Raw genomic sequence first — 13,413 nt, forward strand, 5'->3', positions numbered from 1 at the left:
GAGCATTTTATGAGAACCATTAGCTAGAACTGATGGCTTTTTACATTCTCTATTCTAGAATGGAGAGAGTGGAATTTCCTGTGGAAATGTCTGACCAATTAAATAAGCAAAACAAACAGGTGCTACTTAAACTTTGGGACTAGGTGAAAATGTACTTGTTTAGTTCAAAATGTTTTGTTGATGAAAAGGGGGCCCCTGCCTCTGCCTGGCAAGGCAGTGTGATTAATGTGAAGGAATGTTTTTGAAATGGAAAAAAAAGTGTGCAATGTGCCTTCTGTTTTTGGAACAGTTCCTTGGTATTTCTGATGCAGTGAAATATTGCCTAGGAGAAAACAGACTGCTGTGATCTCCCTAGTAACCAACGTGTGGTGGGGACAAGGGGGCAAAATACTTCCCCTTAAAAAAGTGACTTGGGGGGATGGGAGGAATTAGCTATAGAATGAGGCAGAACTTTGGTGGGGAAGGGGGCAAAAGTAGCCCCATTTATGCAGTGCCTCTTTTTTACACAGCACGAGACCGGCAACTCACAGACCCCATAATAATGAATTATGCTGAAAGGGTCATTTTTAATTAAAGTGTTGAGGACAGGATTAGAATTCAAAATGACCTTGACAAATCTGAAAATTGATCTGAAATCAACAAGATGAAATTCAGAAAAGACAAGTACCAAGTACTACATTTAGGAAAAAACTCAAATGCACAAATACAAAATGGGGAATAACTGGCGTGGCGGTAGTACTGCTGAAAAGGATCTGGGGTTATATTGTACTGAACTGAACATGAGCCAACAACGTGATGTGGATGAGAAAAAGACTAATATTCTGGGGTGTATTAACAGGAGCGTCATACATACGACACAGGAGGTAATTATTCTACTCTACTTCGCACTGGTGAGGTCTCAGCTGAAGTACTGTGTCTAATTGTCAGCACCATACTTTAAGAAAGTATGGATAAATTGGAGAGAGACCAGAGGAAAGCAACAAAAATAATAAAGATAAATAAATAAATATAATAAATAAAAATAATAAAGATTTAGAAAAGCTGATCTATGAGGAAAGGTTACAAAAACTGGGAATGGTTAACCTCGAGAAGACTGAAGGGAGACTGGTAACCTGTCAAATATGTGAGGTCTGTTATAAAGAGGATGGTGGTCAATTGTTCTCCGTGTCCACTAAAGCTAGGACAAGAAGTAATGGGCTTAATCTGCAGTAAGGGAGATTTAGGTTAGACATTAGGAAAAGCTTTCTAACTATAAAAATAGCTAAGCACTGGACCAAGCTTCCAATCTTGCTGACCAAGCTTGCTGAATCTCCATCACTGGAGGTTTTTAAGATGTTAGACAAATACCTGTCAGGAATGGTCTAAGTATACCTGGTCCTGCCTAAGTGCAGGGGGATGGACTAGATGATTTCTCAAGGTCCCTTCCATCCCTACATTTTTATGAGAAGTTCAATGTCCATTTGTCCCACAAAGGTTGAGCTGCGGTTATGACACACCTGGACGGAAACAGAACACCAATTAGCGTAGCTGATTTAATGTGAATCAGGGTAAGTCCTATATAGTAGGAAAAAACAACAGAGCCACGGCACAAGCAGGTAAAGCAAATGGAACAAAGGCTCCAGGAGGCCGTGATAGCATGATCATGGGCACACTTATAACTGTCATAGGTATAGCCATCCAGATAAGATTAAAGAATTTATAAATTTACAACTGGGAAACAAAGAAAAGGAAGATGGAGTATCAACAACATCCTCTCCCTTGATATTGAGGATGACTTGACTGAAGCTGTAAAATTCTTCGGATATAAAATATTTCTAAGATGATACTAATACAATTACACATTATTTGGAATGTAAATCATCTACAGGAGACAGATGTTTTTCTTTATGGGGGTTCAATACACATATATATATAGTGCCATCATCATACTGGTTGTCATTATCATCTTTTTTAGCATTACAGTTATTAGTCCTGTATAACATGTGAACTTCTTTATTACTGGTATATTTTCTGTTTCACAACCGGTAAGAGCAACTTTATTTGATTTTCATCATGGCTGGAATGATAAAAACTTAAAATAAGGATCATGACCATTCCAGAAAGAAACATAAGAGCTTTTTCAAGACCAACAATGATGGCCCTTATCTTACAACTTAGAGTAACTTCAGGCATACGAGTAGTCAATTGAACTCAATGGGACTACTCATATGAGTAAGTGTTTACATGATCAGGATCTAAGATAGTACTAATTCATAAAAATACCTTTTGGTTCTCAGATACTTGGATTTAATTTTTCAAATGAGGGAAGTCTGGTTCAGAGAGCTCTTGCAAGGCTGCCAAGAAATTCTCTGGGGTCACCAAACCACACTGAATCGTTACTGGGGACCATGTGAAGCATATTAGCACAAAGGGTCAAACATTAGCACAGATTGTGAGCTCTTTGGCCAGGGACTGTCTTTTTTGTTCTGTTTGTACAATGCCTAGCATAATGGAGTCCTGGCCCATAAGTAGGGCTGCCTGGCCCATGAGTAGGGCTCCTAGGTGCTATAATACAAATTATAATTAATAATATAATAGCACAAAGACAACATTGCAGGCTTTCCTTTGATAAATGCAAGCATCATTCCTCTTAAGACTCTGATTGCACATGTAGCTCAACCAATCTGAAGGCCTTATCCACAGTGGAATACAAAGCATACCTCATCCACCACCTCCCTCTCCTAGACAAAACTTTGGAATTTTGCAGAGAGTGCACAGTGCAAACTCCTTGAAAGAGATGCCAACATTGAATAACAGAGCCTTTAAATAACAATGTAGAGAAGATATTTTTCACCCTTCTAAAAAAATTTCAACCCTTCTCCAAAAGGCCTGTCACTGAGATAAGAAGAGGCATATTGGATGAGTGCTCCAGAGCCTGTTACAGCTGCTTGGAACAGCATTTAAAAAAAAAAAAAAAAGCTGCAAAGAAGCAAGAGACTTGTTCCCCCCAGCGACAGAGTATGTTGATGCTGGAATTTTCAGCACCATGAGCCCACAGCCTGACCACAGGTCGTTCTGAGCTACACTAAAACTAGGTTGCCAAGCTGGTCCTGAAGTATTTTAATTTGGTTCGTACTACTCTATTTTGTTAGGCTCTAAATCCCAAGTAACTTTAGTTATGTTTTGCTAACAACTGCCAGTTTTGTGTGTGTAATGTGTAAGCCCCATATTTTATGTAATTTAGGAAAGGACATTGCACTCTAGAGGATAGCTGCACTCATTTACCCAGTTTAACAGCAGTCCCATCAGGAAGGGTTAATTTCAAGAGTGCATACCTTTTGCAAAACTATCAGGGTCACAGGTCCCAAACACTGGTCCCTAGGACTCTTAGGAGTCAGTATGTCTTCTGACCCACCACCACTGATCTGCTAACAATCCCCAGAACTCAAAGGTCAACATTGGCAGAGGACACTCCAGTCCTGCGATCTGATTGGCAAAACTCCAAGAGTCCTGATTGATTTCCTGCTTCTATTTAAATCAAGTAGAGGAACAAGAAGTCATCTGTGTAACTGGATTTTTTTCATCTTAGGACTGTCCCTCCTGTTCCTATTTCCTGATTCTGACCTTCTGGGATCCTGACCCAGTCCACTGTCTAGCCAGTCTTGGACTTTGATCTCATGGTAACTTGACTTATCCTGCCTCCTGATGCTTGGTCTGCCCTCTGGCCTGTCTGGGACTCTGCCTGCCTCCTGAATGTTGTTTGGTCTGGCCTGCCTCAGATTCAGGTCTCCTGGTAACCAGGCCCCGCTTGCCCTCTGGCTCCCAACTCTTGCTTAGGCCACTAGGCCAGACCACCCACATCCTGGTTATGACAAAAACTGACCCATGTTGTCATGACAAATATCAACTCAGGAACTAAGATACAACAGTAGCGAGGGCAATTATAAGATCATTGTATAAGAACATTTTTTTATCATCATCATCATTTAAATGTGCACTCCTGAAGTTCAGAATTTTCAGATCAAGAGATCTGTGTCAAGCTAGGTCCATGTTTAGGCCTAGTAGTCTTGCCAATGTCCATTAAATTAGGTCAGCGTGCTTTCCTATGATTAAAAGCTTTTACATATATTCCTGCCCCTCTCTAATTACTTTTTATAGCATGTAAACTAGGTAGAAGCAACCCAGGACATATTTTTATTTTATTAAAAATGGGGCACTGCTTGGAAGGCTGGGATACACATGCACCTATAACATGGCATACACTTTTGTACTGTAGGTTTAAGAATTCAAGTAAGGTGCAAACCCCTCCTCCTACTGATGTCAAATTGTCTTCAGTAGGAGTGTGAGCAGGAACTAGTACAGCAAATCAGCAGTAGCAGTTATCTTCTAGTTCTCAGTTACTTTTACTGTGCCTTACTTCTATATGTGAATTTAGTGCTCATGAAAGGAGCTAGACAGTAGTGAAGTAGTGAAGGCTGAATAATCTTACATTATATATAAAAATCTCTCTCTCTTTTTATCCCAAAGGATGCCTCGGCACTCTCAGATAATTTTGCCTGCCACTAAACTATAGCCATGTCTTGGTGGAACAAGGTAGAAGTCTAGCGGCATACAGGAAGAATATAGTATCCAGGTGAAACTAAAGGGGAAGTTTAGGTAGGCAGAATATAATTGGCCAAGACACTAGGGTTAATATTGCTACTATTGGGCAGGTGCTATAGATATTTAATGACCACAAGAATACTGTTAGTAAAGCTCTTTGAAGCCATCAAGCACTATATAAACACCAAGTATTATTACTGGAAGTGGTCAGGAGCTCATTTTTACAAGTCATCCAGAGTAAAATGACTCATACTGTGTGGTTCCTCCAAGCAACATTCTGGGGCATTTGTTCAATTATAACACAGACAGTGGACCACTTAGTGAAGCAACCCCACGGCCTCTCACAGTTCCTAAGTGCTCCTTGGAAGTCTTTTATAAAAATACTGACCACACTCAACCCTGTTTTGCTTGTGAGATCTCATGAATTAGCTAGAAGTATGACTATGGTCCTATTTCTTTCCAGGGCAAGTAGAGAACACAGACAGTAGCAGTGCAAGCTTCTTCACACCAACCTGTACTTCAGTTCCATTCTGAAAATACTTCTAGGAGTTAAAGGTAATTCAATCTCAGTCATTTTATCCTTGGCCTCTGTACTGAGGCTGTCAACAAGTATACCTGCTAGTGCCAACAGTGATGGTGGTTTCTAAGAATCAAGACCATCATCTTGTGTAGTTAGTATTTGTAATAATATAGCAGAAATAGGCCTGAACCAGAACTCTAAATTTGAACCATCAACCCTCATCCTTAACCTAGAGGAAAGTCCACCGATAAATCCAAATTTCATCGTTGTAGCGAACTTTATATATGGGCTGCAACTGGAATCCTAAACCCTAGCACCTACAAAATTGGGGAAAAACTGGCTCTGGGTCTTAGTAATTATACTAATAATTTGCATTTATATAGCATCTTTCAACAGAGAATCTCAAACCACTTTGCAAAGATGAGTATTATCCAAGGATAACCATTATCCTCATTTACAGATAGGGAAACTGAGGTGATTTTCCTAGGGACATGCTGTGAATTAGTGGCCCAGCTGGGAAAAGAACCATATCTCCTGACTCCTGGACCCTTATTCTAACTTCTAGAATAAGGTGCCTCTGTAAAGTTCTTTGAAGATTTAAAAAAGCTATAGCAGTGCTGAGGTTCTTTTTTCACCATTTATAAAAAAACAAACCAATAAACAGCCATTTCAGTCATTACCATATTAGGATGGATTTGAACTGGGGACCAAGGAGATGGAAGGCTACATATCCTATCATCAATCTCCTAAGTAATCCAGTTTCCCTTTCTATCTCTGTGGGCAATTGACTTCCTGTTGTGAACTCTAAAACTGATTGTTCATAAAAAGGCAGTTAAAGTTGTGATACAACCAGGGATAGATTAAGGCTAAATATGGTTCAAAGTTGATAAAAAACACAGGGTACCAAACCATTCTAAGGAGAAGAAAAACAATGTTGCTAGAAAAATAATTGTGGGTCCTTTTTAAAGGATGAAGGTACTCAGCCATACTTTAATCTGAGACCAAACATGCATACCTTTTTTTGCCCATCAAATTTTTAAAAGCCAGATATAAAACTCACTATTACAAAAACAAATAGCAAAATGTAATATTCTCATTATTATTTGTCTTCCATAATGTGCTAGATATCGGCCACACACAGTGCCTGCCCTAAACTGCTTACAGTCTAAGAAGAGTTTACACAGATATGGAAATGGATTGAGCACACTATCAGAATTACTGATGATTTCTTCTGAGGTGTTCCGATCCAGCTGTATGAACAGCAGCAAAAGTACAAATGGAAGGGGCTCTTTATGCAATCTAGGGAATAAAGATGTTCTGCAGGTCCACTTCAGCATAACACACCAATGTTTTCAAAGAAAGATTTGTAGCAGAGGTTTTAATCTCCAATGGTACAAAGGAATTTTGTCGTCTCAAGTATAGCTATACGAAACAGAAGGCTTACTGGTCTGCATACACAGTAGATGTGTCATGTGTGGCCAAGAAAGTGCTGATAGGGAATCCACAGCTTAGAGATTTTACAACCTGGAAAAAAGGCACTAGACAAATTTAATTTCTATAGTTCTTCAAAAAATGCTTACCAATATGCAATGTAAGGAAACTGCATATATGTCATCCAGAAACAAGAGTAATTTTATTCAGCGGGTGGAATATACAAAGTCCAGAAAATTATGAAATTACATAGTACATGAAGAACTTTGAAGAAATCATTCTCTGTGTGGGAAAATCAACTTACCTTTTTATGGACACAATGAGACATATTCATGGAGTTACACCAGGGTTGAATTTGCTCCTCGAAGTAGCAAGATACAAAGGCAATGAGAGAAGCATTTAAATTCTGATTGAAATATTTAACACTGGATTTGTACATAATGATTCTAGACCAATGACATGTCACTACCTCTCAGCAAAATGAACAAATGTATTTGAGAGCATATACACTCAAAATTTCATCTCAACTCATTAATGATTTCTCAATTTTCCATGTCAGAATTACACTCTCAACACTACTATGCCTTCCTCTGCGTTATCAATTATTTCTACTATGGCTGGAGGTTTTTGGGCACCTGGTAGCCCTCATTTCACTCCTTTGTCCACCCACTCTTTTTGCAGTTTGACAATGGACAATATTGGTAGATTGCTCCAGTATCAGTTCACTCAAGGTTCCATCCTAAGAAACCTTTAAAGGCTTCTCAAGTATGTTAACGATTAAATCACCACCAGTTTTTAAATGTTTTTGAAGTTAATTGGTTTATAAAATATTGCTGATGGTTTAGTGATACCGTTTCATTAGATGTTACTGCTAAGTGCTGGTGATCACTGAAAAGCCAAATATTTTCATTTCCCAAAGATACTAAGTGTGAAATCTTGGCCCTGTAGGGCTGCTGGCCTGTTACTCTAGCTCAATAAGGACTGATGCCATATCCAACACATGGTCAGGCCCCCTTTCTCAGGCCTTTATTTCTTCTTCAAATACAAAACTCACAAAGTAAAACAAATCTCTTCCCCAGTTCTCCTACCAGCTCTTTCCACCCCTGAAGGAATCACCAGGCCCTTTTACCAGCTGGGTCTGATAATTCCCTCCTCCACCAGGACCAAACATCTGTCCTTAAAGGGGCTCTGCCACAGACCAGGATTGCCTGGCCCAGGGCTCTAGTAGTTCCTTAAAGAAGCAGACCACTCTGTTACAAGCCCCATTAAAGTCAATGGTGGTTTTAAGGCCCATTGACTTAAAACAAGCCAGGATTTCATCCCAGTGCTGACCTAGTAGTCCTTTGGGTTGTAGACTACATTTAAGACCCTAAAGTTATTGCATACAGTTTTGATACCCAACTCTTTCCAGAGTTCCTGACCCTTATCCCTAATAGCATCACTCTCTAGGGATTGCAGTCTGTCAGTAAAACTGTTACAATGCTTAGTGCATAACAGAGACCATTCTTTATGGGGTCATGATATTTCACCCAGGTGTGCCTTACTTTTCCATCCTAGGGTCTTCCATTCTCTCATAACTCATTTAAAAAAATATGAACAATTACTCACACAGGGTCCTTTAAAGGATTCTAGATGGGGATTTCAGAAAAAGGGCACTGGCATATTGAAAGAGACTTGCAAAGCAATTCCCAAGTTACCACTCTGATTGAACACAAAAATATGCTTATAGTTCAGTCAGAGATGCTTTATGGTGGTGTGTAGTATAGCTTTATCCTGTTTTATCTGATCTGATGCTGGACTTTGCAGAATCTAGCCTGTTTATCTGGGTACTTACATTAACATCCATCATAGTAGCAACTGAGCACCTCCCAACAGTAAAAATAATATCAACACCGATCTCCCTCTCTTCCTTTTCTGACAGAAAGAGCAGAAGCAGTAGAAGCTTGTTTGACTGGGAGGGCAAAGGTGCTCTGCATGGACAGTGAAATAAGGGGAGTCGGAGCAGCAGGGGAAGGTCGGGGTGTCAGAAATAGGAAGGGGAGTCAGGGTGGGTGCTCTGTATGGGAAGTTGGGGTGTCAGGGAGAGGACGAGCAGTTCTTACCTGCTCCCAGGCCTGATTCCAGGTGCCATGGCAGCTGCACCAGGCCCTCTGGGTCCCACTTTCTCCTCTGCCTCTCCCTCTGCATATCTGCAGTTTACAGGGAATGGCTCATGGGGATGAAAACATATGTCAGCTCCCACAATAATTCCACTGCAGAGGCACTAACCCCTGATTTCACCATTTCTCAGAAAGAGACAGACATTTTTCTTTTTAAATCAATACATCACATAGAAGAGCATGTATGTTGGTATGAATAAGGGTAGTGAGGTGAGAAAGTTTTGGCCTAGAAGTGGGTTTTGCATTTAGCTCTGAATGTGGTGAGCCTACGTGGCCTCCACTCTGTACAAAGTTGTGATGCTGACCTGGCCAGTTCTTGTTTTGTACTGTGTACTTTAATTTGATAGCATAGCATCACTATAATGGAGAAAAGATAAATTAATTGAATAAAAGCCAGAAAGGGGTCATAGATATGTAATCTGCCAGATTACCTAAGGGTATCCAAAATGCCTGACTTGCCTGCCTGATTACGCAGTACTCTTAGGCTGCCACTTTCTTTAATTTATCTCCAGTAAGTACTTCCAGGAGTGTCATCAAAGGAGATAGTGCTGTGTTGTTTTCCAGGAAATCTGATTATAAACACACTATTTAGTCATGGATAGCCTGTTCATTTTAAAGTATCCAAAATTTCCAAAAAACAGATAGTTCCCCTGCTATAACAAACTATTAATTTAGATAACTCAGTTTGTAAAACCATCTGACAATAACACTAACAAATACAATATCTTAGAAATAATAGTCACATAATTGATTTAGATTAGTTCTGCGTTTTGCTGACATTTGTAGAAGAATTTACTCTACAAGGAGACAGAGACCTACATTTTCTCTGAGAGATTCCAATATTGTGTAATGGTTTAGCAATACAGGAAGTGAGACTGTTCTTTTCAGTGGATATTATAGGCATAGCCTGGACAGTACAGCTTTTGAACATTTTAAATTTGTATGAATACATAAATTATCCCATAATAAAGATCTGCATGTAGCACAAATTAATAAATAACCCATACGCAGTGGAAAGAATTTTAGATCAATCAGATTTCTTGCCAATTTCTATGGCCTTTGGTAAAGCAGTCACTACTTGTTCCTCATGTGTCGCCCTTTGAATAATACAAGTAGGTCTGAGAAACAGTACGCACACAAAAGCTGAGAATGGAAATTGCTGAATAGATGAAGTCTAGTTTAAGTAACTGCAAGATCCCTGAATCCACCAAACTAAAGCCCCAATCCTGGACACACAAGAGCTTTACTACCATGAACAGTCCCATGGAAATCAACGGGCCTACTCACAGTAGTCAAATAAAGCATGTGTTAGTGTATGCAGGAGTGGGGCCTAACACATTTTGCTATCTAACAATATTATAGGTTTTTATTGTATCAAAAATATTCCAAGTAAATGTATTTTACCTCTCCCCTTGTTGACTTTTGCATCCATTTTAAATGCATTTAAAAATCATTACTACTTTTAGGATTCTGACCCAAATCAAGACAACAAGGAAGTTCAACTGTTCTTCATAACTTAACTTGGAGGTCCAGCAGTAGGCCTGTTATGCTTCTTTTTTATGGAGACCGGAGCCTCTTTGATCAACAAATTTTATATATATTTTGTATATACAGATTTTTTTAAAATTCCAAGACAAGCCACTTTTCTGCACACACTCCTCCCGCAGAGGAGAGAATGAGAGAACAAACATATGGCAGATGTTCATCCCATAGCTTCAGGCGCTACAGGAAGGCTAGGAGGGTGGTCTAAGAACCCCACAGAGCAGAATACAGGCTGTTCAATTACAAAACAAGCTATTTACACATACCCCTCTAAAATGATCACAAACGTCCCTCCACACTGCACCTCTGAGGGGCCTGGGGACTTTGGGAGACCAAGTTTATTTCCTTGCCGTTCCAAGTCAGAGGGAGGGTGGGCCATTTGCAGTGGGGCAACGGGTACGGGAGGTTTCCAATTTCACCAGCCAGCTGGGTGTTGCGGGCGGTTGCCGGACACGGACTCTGGGGTGTTTTTGATTTACCCGTCAGCCTCCCACCTACAGCACCTGGGCATTTGTTTCTGACAGGCTCAGCTTCAAAGGGCCCCGCCGCCGCCATCATCATCTGCCCAAGGAGCAGCGCCTTTCCAAAGGGCTGAGGCAGGGCCGGAGCCAGCGGTGCAGCCCCCTCCCTCCCCTTATTATCTACCAGACTATGTGAAGGTGGGGGGAGCGGGGAACTCTGCGCCCCTCCCGCGCCTATCCCGCTGAGGGGACCTTGTCTCCTCCCCCCCCCGCCATCAGATCCCTCCTGCAGGGGGTCTGCGCCGCCCCCCCCAACGCGGAGCCGGTTCCTATCCCCATCTCCTGCCGGCAGCGGCCTAGGCCCGCAGCCAGCCCACGGCGCGAGCCGACCACTAACTGCTGCCGCTCGCGCGTGCACTGGCTGACGGGCGAACAAAGCGACGCAACCACGGCGCGCGCGTGCTTTTTACCTCCCGGCTCCCCCGGAAGTGCCCCCGCACCGTCCGGACGCACTCTATCCCCACAGAGCAATGGCAGACAGCACCGCACCGGCCGCAATAATCACATGACGCCAACTCCGAGCCTCGGGGAAGGGAGGAGTCACGTGATTGGCTGACGGGAGGGACACTCTGGCCGGCTCCAGAGGCAGTCTCTATTCCTGCACTGGCGTGAGCAGTCCCGCCCGCCACTGCCTCCCTCCTTTTCCTATTTCCGGTTGGCCCGTGACAGAGTTTCTCGCTCCAATCTCCGTCCCTCCTGTGGTCTGTCTCCTGCTCGCGGCGCGTGGAACGCTGTTGGAGCCGGCAACGGACGCTCCGGCGCGGCCCCTGGGGAGGGGTCAGTTCTCCCCCGCGGCTTGGGGGGCTGGGCGGGAACTTCTAGCGCGAGGGACCCCCGCCCGGAGACCCTCCCTCTCGGCCCGTAAAACCCGCCCCCCGGCTGCCGCTGCGGCACCCCCAGGGGTGGCGAAGGGGAGCGTGACCCGGGAGCGGTCGGATAAAAGGCCGGCCCGGGAGTGGGGCGCCCTGGGCTCCGCAGCCCGCAGCGGAGTGTCGGCCCCGCCCCCCGTGCGGTGAATTGCTCGCTCGCTGCCGGCCATGTGCGGCGCGGCCCGGCCCGGCCCAGACGGCCGGAGCGGACGAGCTGCCCCGCTTGTTGCCCCGGATCCGGGTACTGAGCGGGCGGGCCTTGCCGCAGGCTCCGGTGCAGCGCGGGGCTCCCCCTCCCCCCGTGCCCTGGCCGCAACCCGGCCGCTTTCTCTGCATCCACCGCATCGCCGTGTATCCCGTGTGAACCTGGCATAGGATAGGCCCGCGGCTCTCGGGAGGGAGGAGAAACCTTAACCCTGAGCGTCCCGCCCGCTCCGGGGGTGGAGCGAGAGTTTCCAACTTTCTGTAGCTTGGCTGGGTAAAACAATCCCCCTGGCATCCGTCCGTTATTCACTAGGGAAGTTCAGAAAGCGCAGGTGAGAGGTTGGTGGCAAGCGTGTGTTAGAGAAGTAACAGCTGCTTCCTAGCCTCCCTGTATCTAAATAATATGTGAAGGGCTCTGAAATTTGAATAACTAGGTAATGGTGACAGATATGGATAGGATACTGCATCGCATAGGCACTCTAATTTGCAGTACTTTTGTGACTATATAATGAAAAGATTTTATCATTCGATTCTTGTATAGGGTTTCCCCAATAGGATGGCAGAGAAGATGTTTGATATCAAAGGCTGGGCAGAATATGTTGTGGAATGGGCTGCAAAGGACCCATATGGCTTTCTTACCACTGTGATCTTGGCCCTTACGCCATTGTTCCTAGCGAGTGCAGTGCTATCATGGAAACTGGCAAAAATGATTGAGGCCAGGGAGCGAGAACAAAAGAAGAAACAGAAACGTCAGGAAAATATTGCAAAAGCTAAACAGACAAAGAAGGATTAAGTGAGACAAAATGCCTTCCTTGTGCAAAAATGTGCTATCTTTTTGATGAAGCACTGTTGTACACTTGTATCTCTAGTATGTTGTTATTTTTCAAGAATGGTTGACCATGTATAAATCTTGAACTATGAAGTTTCAACTCCTGAAATTATCCATGTTCTGCTTAAACAATTTGTATTGAAGTCTCTGTCTAATCTGCAATGGCATTTGATGTGTGTATTTCATCCAGATACTCACTTCTGATGAGTTTACTTTTATATGTTTACATGCCATACACTAAAAGGAATACATGTGGGGGGGATTTTGGTTTTTTAAATGGGATCTGTGCTTTAGCAATTGTTTAAATGTGTCAATATTTAAATTATGGAAGAAAAAATTAAAATGTTTGACTTTCTAAAAATACTGCAGTCATTGGTTTTCTAGATGCTTAGGTAACTGTTTCTATACAACCCTTTTTCTACTGATGGTTTGTTTCCATTACAGAAGAATTTTTTTCTGTGGTTTCAACTTGGCCCTGGAATAGCAGTCCTTGTTTTTGCACCCGTTGTCTCTTTTGTACTCTCAGGAGTTTGTCTTATTATATGAACAGTTTTAGCAGTTCACACTAACTCACTAAATTCTTAATGAGTGGTTGTCAAAATCTGCTTGCTTGGACTACAAGAAGTCCACTGAGCCTTTTTTGGATAGTTCCCAGAAGGAAACTCTTTAGAACCAAGCAGTAGGCAATTGCCCACTTCATTTTAAAAATATCCCACTGAACAGCTCTTGCGTACAACATGCTTTGCAGAATGAATGT

General features: G+C 42.7%; 2 protein-coding genes across 9 annotated transcripts in view; one reads left to right on the forward strand and one right to left on the reverse strand.

The window, feature by feature from the left end:
- The window catches only part of LOC137167040 (THAP domain-containing protein 6-like), a 30,356-nt gene extending 19,086 nt beyond the window's left edge, over positions 1-11,270 (reverse strand). The window contains exon 1 of one of the 2 annotated variants that reach the window (XM_067568993.1): positions 11,165-11,269. The gene's annotated coding sequence lies outside the window, so the exon portion shown is untranslated. Of the gene's footprint in view, positions 1-11,164 lie in introns of both variants that reach the window. The other variant, XM_067568995.1, reaches the window with a different exon arrangement.
- The window catches only part of SMIM15 (small integral membrane protein 15), a 118,214-nt gene that overhangs the window by 85,411 nt on the left and 19,390 nt on the right, over positions 1-13,413 (forward strand). Inside the window, exons 3-4 of one of the 7 annotated variants that reach the window (XR_010923939.1) lie at positions 5,045-5,136; positions 6,226-6,528. Coding sequence is in view for 5 of the 7 variants with exons in the window: in XM_067569002.1 (XP_067425103.1) it covers positions 12,384-12,620 (237 nt within the window). In the remaining 2 variants the exon portion in view is untranslated. Of the gene's footprint in view, positions 1-5,044; positions 5,137-6,225; positions 6,529-11,224; positions 11,363-11,382; positions 11,532-11,731; positions 11,865-12,000; positions 12,160-12,368; positions 13,018-13,413 lie in introns of those variants that run through there. The other 6 variants (XM_067569002.1, XM_067569000.1, XM_067568998.1 and 3 more) reach the window with 6 other exon arrangements.

The sequence above is a fragment of the Emydura macquarii genome, unplaced genomic scaffold, assembly GCF_026122565.2.
Source record: "Emydura macquarii macquarii isolate MOO-44397 ecotype Brisbane River unplaced genomic scaffold, CSIRO-AGI_Emac_v2 contig_2897, whole genome shotgun sequence".
In the NCBI taxonomy this organism is placed as follows: Eukaryota; Metazoa; Chordata; order Testudines; family Chelidae; genus Emydura; species Emydura macquarii.